The 7,721-nt window shown below is 26.8% G+C and overlaps 2 protein-coding genes across 2 annotated transcripts; one reads left to right on the plus strand and one right to left on the minus strand.

The window, feature by feature from the left end:
• Positions 1-2,222: 2,222 nt before the first annotated feature.
• Positions 2,223-3,141, plus strand: LOC107019983 (zinc finger protein ZAT11-like). The gene has a single exon (XM_015220328.2). The coding sequence runs from the start codon at positions 2,296-2,298 to the stop codon at positions 2,812-2,814; it is 519 nt and encodes a 172-aa protein (XP_015075814.1). The 5' UTR covers positions 2,223-2,295; the 3' UTR covers positions 2,815-3,141.
• Positions 3,142-7,002: 3,861 nt separating this feature from the next.
• Positions 7,003-7,698, minus strand: LOC107020111 (zinc finger protein ZAT12-like). The gene has a single exon (XM_027917363.1). It carries the CDS (start codon positions 7,666-7,668, stop codon positions 7,126-7,128), a length of 543 nt encoding a protein of 180 aa, XP_027773164.1. The 5' UTR covers positions 7,669-7,698; the 3' UTR covers positions 7,003-7,125.
• Positions 7,699-7,721: the final 23 nt, after the last annotated feature.

Genomic DNA, 7,721 nt, shown 5'->3' on the forward strand with positions numbered 1-7,721 from the left:
ATAAACTACTTTTTATTTTTAATATATAATTCAGACTCAATCTTTTGAATTTTGATATATATATAAATATTTCTGTCCCAACTAATAAACCTACAAAAATATTTTTGTACTTTTTGTCAACTGATGATTTTAAAATTCAAGTTGTACGATCAAGTACATGAACTAATTAACAACCTTCTAGATATTTAGATAAGTCCAATTATATATATTTTTTTTTACTATAAAGTATTTGTCTTGACTTTAATTTACTCATGTACATCTCAATAAGGTTATCCATTTTTGTTACACATTTTTTTTATTCATATATGAAGGTTCTTGGTAGTTTCCTAATGCAAATACAACTTGTTTTGGAAAACTTAAACAACAATAAAAATAAATTCAGTACAATTCTACGAGTGAGGTATCAGGTAATCATCTAAAAAAGAGATTAATTTCGAACAAGAAAAAAACAAGTAATATTATTAATAATCGTCAAAATAGATTGTAATGGAGTGATAAGTACTTATTCATTCTTAACTAAATGTTTCAGATTCGAGTCTCTTTAAATATAAAATCGTCTTTATTAAAAAATACTTTAACCCTAATATGAAACTTTTCGACATAAATTCAGATTTTCCTCATTATAATACCGATAACCTACTAATTAATGATTATACTCTAATCAGAATCCATAAGATTTTAGATATTACATAAAAAAAAATGAAATAAAAGTTATGATATAGTGTGAACAATTAATATTATATATTATATAATAAAATAATAAAGGGTGGTAATCCACATATAGTACATATGAATGTTAAACGCGATTAGCACTAGTCAATTAATTAATTAATTGATAATATGTTCTTAGATCTTAATTAATCTTTGAAAAAATAAATAAATTTGATACATCAAATATCTATGGAATATATAAATCTGCATTTTTTTTTGGCATGACCTTTATTCTTAATTAGATATTTCGAGTTCAAATCCTATTAGATATAGAATTTTAATTTCAATATGATATATTTCGACTCGAATTCAGAATATTAGATACCGAGTAAGAAAACAATAAAAAAAAAGTTGTTCAACTTACATTTTAATTCTTTCCAATTAAAGAAACTAAAGTGTGAATTGGACTAATAGAATTTCTAGAAAAAATGAAATTGCCAAGAATTTACATAAATATATATATATCTTAAATTAAAATGTTTGGTTCTTTATAGTCAACTTTACAACTTATAGACTTGTAGTATAGTTAGTATTAATATTTTCTAATTATAATGTCATGCTTACGTGCTCCATGACATCTCACTTTGTTAAGTTCCTAATTAAATACCACTAATTTAGTTCAAATTAAGGGTGTGTTTGGCACATTGGAAAATACTTTTAAGTTTCTTTACTTATATTTTGATGTTCGATAAATAAATCAAAATATTTCTATATAATTTAGGGAAATACGATTATAACCGGATGGGTGGGTTAAGGGTGGAGAGCGATAAGGGTGCCGGAAGTAGGAAAGAAATCGAGGGGAGTGGGGATGAGCGCCTAGGCGAACGCAGACTGATGATAACAGATTCATTTGAACTCATTACTTTAAACGCAAAATATATATTATGTGTAAAAATGCATAAATAATTTTGCATCGAATAGTACTAAGTATTAATCTACAACTTTTATAAATCATGGATTCACCTCTTGAGTGAGCAAAGGCAAGTCGGATAAAAATAAGTAACGTAGGTGGGACTTGGGAGAGACAATCAACACAGAATTTCACTTACGATATACTTGTTTTCCTAAAATTTTAACCAACAAGTCATTTGCTCGATATTTGAAAAACAGACATACGATTAAGTTATCTTAGACGAAATAGTGATCTTTCAGAACTGATCATTGAACATCACCACCTTCCACCTTTCCTACAGAACCAACAAAATATTTTTCAAAAACATTATTTTAGCTGACCGACTAAACATGAAAAAGTCGAAAACCCTCCTAACATCCCAAACACACCCTAACCCAAAAAAAAAATTCAAAAAAAAAATCAATCATAGCAATAAACCCCGGTATCTTTTTATTTATTTTTTTCTAATGAGAAGAGAATAAATCTAACTTACTTATCCCTCAAGAAATTAACATTGCTCAATTTCATCATATAACAAAAAAGTCAACTAATACTAGTCAAACTATACAACTAAAAATCTTTATAAATAAATAACCTTCCACCACAAAAACCTAAAAATATTTCATATTCTTTTCTTCCTCTTACCCCCCCAAAAAAATAAAAAAAATATCTCAAAAATTGCAAAAAAAATCATGGTGGTTTTACCAATGAAAAGAGAAAGAGAAGGAGAATTCGATATAACAACCATGGCAAATTACTTGATGTTATTTTCACGTCAAGAAAATCATTTCAACACTATGGTTAACAACTCTCCTAGTCGAGTTTTCGAGTGCAAGACTTGTAATAGACAATTTTCATCGTTTCAAGCACTAGGTGGTCATCGAGCAAGTCATAAAAAGCCAAGATTAATGGGAGAAATGAATTTTCATTTGCCGATTTCACCACCTAAGCCAAAAACACATGAATGTTCAATTTGTGGACTTGAATTTCCTATTGGACAAGCTTTAGGTGGACATATGAGAAGACATAGAGGTATGTTAAATGAAAATAACAATAATAATAATAATAATCAAGTTCCTAATCATGATGTTGTGAAGAAATCATCAAATAATCCAAGAGTTTTGTGTTTGGATTTGAACTTAACACCATTGGAAAATGATTTAGAGTTCAAGTTGAAGAAGGCAAATCCTATAGTTGATTGCTTTTTGTGATCAATCCTTAATATTGGATCGGATCGCGAATTTACGACAGGAGTTCTATGAGTTCAAGTGATCAATCCAATCATTTACATATGCTGAACTCGCTGATTCTAAATTCTGGATTTATATCGATATATTTTTGCACATATATATCTAAAACATCTAGATGTTTCATTATTTCAATTTTTTTTTTCTAATTCTATTTTTTTCTTATGTATTTTGTACTAGATATGGATTTATTTATTCGTTTATATGAGGGAATATAGGACCTTAGCCCTAATAGATGTAATATATAGCACCATATTTAGTGTAATTAATATATACTTGATGATTGTTTTACATTGTATCTTTTTTTATCGTAGATAATTTTAGATCCTTCACAAAACTAAATTCAATAACAATAACGTATCAGTCAGTTTAATTCAACTAGCAAAATTCAGAGAGGATGGAATATTATACATAAATCTTATCTCTCTCAGCTCGAAAAATAGAATACTATTCAAATAGAAATAATTTTATTTAACGATAATATAAAAATTAAAATGTAGATTTTTTTTTATTATTTAGATGATGATCATGCATGTGTGAACATTAAGGCAAAATGTATATGCTAAAGGTGATTTACAACAACCTTTTTTTTTTTTTTTGTATTTAATTATATTAATTTGACCCGTGATTTATGCTTATTAATTATTTGATGACATTATTAATTTTTGAGTCTTAAATGAGCAAGAAAATTATCCACTTAACATGTGATCATAGAATACTTTTTTGGGTCTAAATACCGATTCAAACTAATTTAGATTCGTAATTCATAAAACTCTTATATAAAAGTCGAATCATGTTTCATTTTGTATTTTTCAAACTCATGTTTTGAAATATTTTCTTGAATCGAGATTCTATCGAAATTAACAATGTCTTTACCTGATAAAAGTAGAAATAAGGTCTTCGTACCTGTCTCCTCAGACCCCACATATGAAAGCACACTGAATATATTATTATTCGTTTAATCTGACAAGGTGGTCGATTAGTGAGACATTTAAATTCCAACGGTATTGTGTCAATATTCACAAACTTATATAATTGTCAACATCAATTTTAGGTATCACTTGACTCAATTTAAAAATGATAATTACATGTATATAAATTCATAAATCAGCTAAACTAAATCAAAATTCTTTCATGATTTGCTATATTAAAATAGTTATTATGATCTGAAAATTCGAAAACTATAATATATTAATACGTAAATATGTACCATGTATACGATCATAAATTATATAAATATGTATGAATCGTATAAACGAATAATTAACTCTCTATCTAGTAAAGATCCATAACAAACAAAAGTACAATTTTTTTTTTAAAAAAAAACTAAGCATCTATTATATGTATATTTACATAATTCGAATAAAAAAAAAACGAGTTTAAATAATTATAAGTTTGGTTATTTATTTATTTGGTGTGAAAATGGAGAGTTGTTATAATTGGTTTTGGTTGAATTATATAAGAAAAAATGAAATTGAGAATCTCATGGAGGTAGGTTATTTATATTTTGTAGTATGGTCATAATATAGTTGGCTAAATTGACTAAAATTAGTTGACTTTTTGTTTTTATTTTTTAAAATGACGAAATAGAAAACATTATTTTATGGAATAAATTAGGTATATTCTATTAAAACAAAGTGAATGTGAGAGTAATTGCAAAATCTTTAAAGGATTAATCTTTATAGTATATATTTTGATGTCAATTTATATGAATTAATTTTTTATTCATATGTGTTAGCTAATGAATATTTTGATGAAATGAATTTCAATTTTTTTAAATAAAATCTTTACGGAACCTCTCTATTTAGGAGAGCAATACATATATTCTCATAATTTATACAGTGTTTTTTTTTTGACATTTAGAGGCCAATTTAAAGGACTTTGATGATTTTCTTAGTTTTTTTTGTTTGTTAGTTTGTGAATATATTGATGATTTGACTTTCCATGCATTGATTTTTGCGAAACCTTTACAGGACCCCACGTAAGGAGTTGAAGGAGAAATACGTATAGTTTCACAATTTTTGAGGCATTTAGGGGTCAATTTACGAAAAATTAGGAGATTTTTTTCGATTAACCTCAGTAGGGAGTTGAGAGAATAGTGTGTACAATCTCACGATTTTTGAGGCATTTAGGAGCGAATTCATAGGAATTATGTGATTTTCTCAATTTTTCGTGTGTGCGAGCTCATGAATATTTTGGTGATATGAACTCCAACTGATTTCCTTGAAAGAAAAAACTGCATAGGACTCTGTGTAATAAATTAGAGCAGTATATATAGTCTGATCATGATCCACGTCATTTTTCGGATATAGGGGGTCATTTGATAAGAATAAGCGATTTTCTCAATTTTTTCGTATACATAAACCCATGAATATAATCATGGTGATATGACTTCATATCGATTTTTTTAAAAAAAAAACTTTATAGAACCTCCGTAATTAGTTTGAAAAGTTATACGTATAACATCACCATGATCCATGACATTACCTTTTATTTTTCGTCTTCCTAATTCCTTAATTAATATTCATATCGAAATCTCCCAAATATGAAATTAAATATGCAAGTCTACATCTGTACTAGTTAGTACTTATTCGTACAAATATTAATTCTTATAATATTAATTATTTCTATTTATTTTTTTATAATGCTAGAAGATTTAAAATTAATATTGGATTGAATGGAGACAGATTTATTGGCTAGGTACATTGGTATATAATTTAATTAATATTATGATGCCACCCCTTGCGTGTAAGTGATGTTACTAAATATAAATTAATATTTTCAAGCAACTCTTCCTTTTTTTTTTATATAAATTATTTCTATAACGTGCGATGTAGATTTTCATAAGCAATATTGATATATTTTTAGAAGCGAAAAATAAATATATATGACATATGTCGTTAGTTTAGTTTGATTTTATACTTTAAAAAGTTGTGGATTCGAACCTCAAAATCATGTGTTTAACCTACGCATCAAGCAACACTCGATGCTAATAGATTTTATTTTCTTTATATATATCATGAATTTCTTCATATATAAGATTAATATATATGTTTAGTAAAATTTACTTATTTAACTGAAATTATTATTATTGATAAAAAAAAATTAATAATAGTTTGATCAATTGATCTTGAATCTTCTGTGTGGTATTTGATCATTCTCGTTTGATTCTTGAAATCGCATTAGCTTACAAATCCAATCATCATCGTTTCTCGTAACCTCTTATAATGATTTCATGTTCTTTCATTAATTTTTTTAATTTTTTACTCGCATTGAAGTTTGACTAAATTCAAATTCGCGTCGAGAAATTTCACCTTAAAAGGTATAGCGCTCCCTAACAAAGGCGACACTGTATCTAAGGAGGCTCGACCCTTGTTGGTGTTCTTCCATCTATTAATGTTACTAATATAACAATAGTTAGATGATTAATAGAACACTTGAGAAATTATATACGCTTCGTAATATTTTTTTATAGCAAGTAAGTTATTACAAGCTTCGACGAAAAACAAGTTTTCCTTCCTCATTAAGATAAAAATAAGATGTATGCACAACGTGTTATATATTACTGGATACATTATTATTGCAAGATGTCATGAAATTAAATTTCACAATCGTAAAAAATTATATTTATCAACTTGTATGGGTTCCACGATCGTTTTCACACTCTACATATACTATTTCAACTTGCTTAATTCAATTATTAAAATTTTAGCCAAAGTTAGTTAGAAGAAGTTATATCATTTTTCATCAAATAATAATTAATTACTTTGACTAATAATAGTGATAACATTATAGTCAATTGAATAAGTCGTCACTTGAATGTGTACTACCAAATTGACAAGTCATAGTCATAGGCATTTCTTTTTCTTTTTTTTTTTTTTAAAAAAAACACATTTATTTAATTTAATATCCCAAACTAAAACTTTGTATATTTTATTTTAATTTATTTTCACCGTCTCAACTAAATTTTTTTCATTTTCTTAGAATTAACATCTCTGATTAAGGATGTAAAAATCTGAATCATCCGATCTGATTAATAAACATTGTATCATTCAACTTTCACTAATATTTTGTTTCTCTAATAAGGAACTTAGAGAAATAAAAAGTAACATTTGATTTATATATATACAATAAATATTCAACTGACTGCCCTTCGTCGATGGTAACCTATAAACACATAAATAAACCCTTATCTAGAACATGATCCATAAGAGGAAATAATTAAACTTAATTCTATACATCTAGATAGGGTTTATTTTACTCAATATTCAATAATTACAAGAAATAATCAACTTTAGGAGCCTCTTTCTTCAACTTGATCAATTCTAAATGATCATTTTCCAATGGTGTCAAATTTAAATCCAAACATAAAACTCTTGGATTTTTTAATTTCTTCACAACATTATTATTATTATTATTATTATTATTATTATTATTATTATTATTATTATTATTATTATTTTCATTCAACATACCTCTATGTCTTCTCATATGTCCACCTAAAGCTTGTCCTATAGGAAATTCAAGTCCACAAATTGAACACTCATGTGTTTTTGGCTTAGGTGGTGAAATCGGCAAATGAAAATTCATTTCTCCCATTAATCTTGGCTTTTTATGACTTGCTCGATGACCACCTAGTGCTTGAAACGATGAAAATTGTCTCTTACAAGTCTTGCACTCGAAAACTCGACTAGGAGAGTTGTTCACCATAGTGTTGAAATGATTTTCTTGATGTGAAAACAACATCAAGTAATTTGTCATGGTTGTTATTGTCTTAAATTCACCTTCTCTTTCTCTTTTTGTAGGTAGAATTACCATGATTTCATGTAATAATTGAGAAATGTAATTATTTTTGGTTGGGGTGGGGGGTG

This window comes from Solanum pennellii, chromosome 5 (assembly GCF_001406875.1).
Source record: "Solanum pennellii chromosome 5, SPENNV200".
Classification (NCBI taxonomy): domain Eukaryota; kingdom Viridiplantae; phylum Streptophyta; class Magnoliopsida; order Solanales; family Solanaceae; genus Solanum; species Solanum pennellii.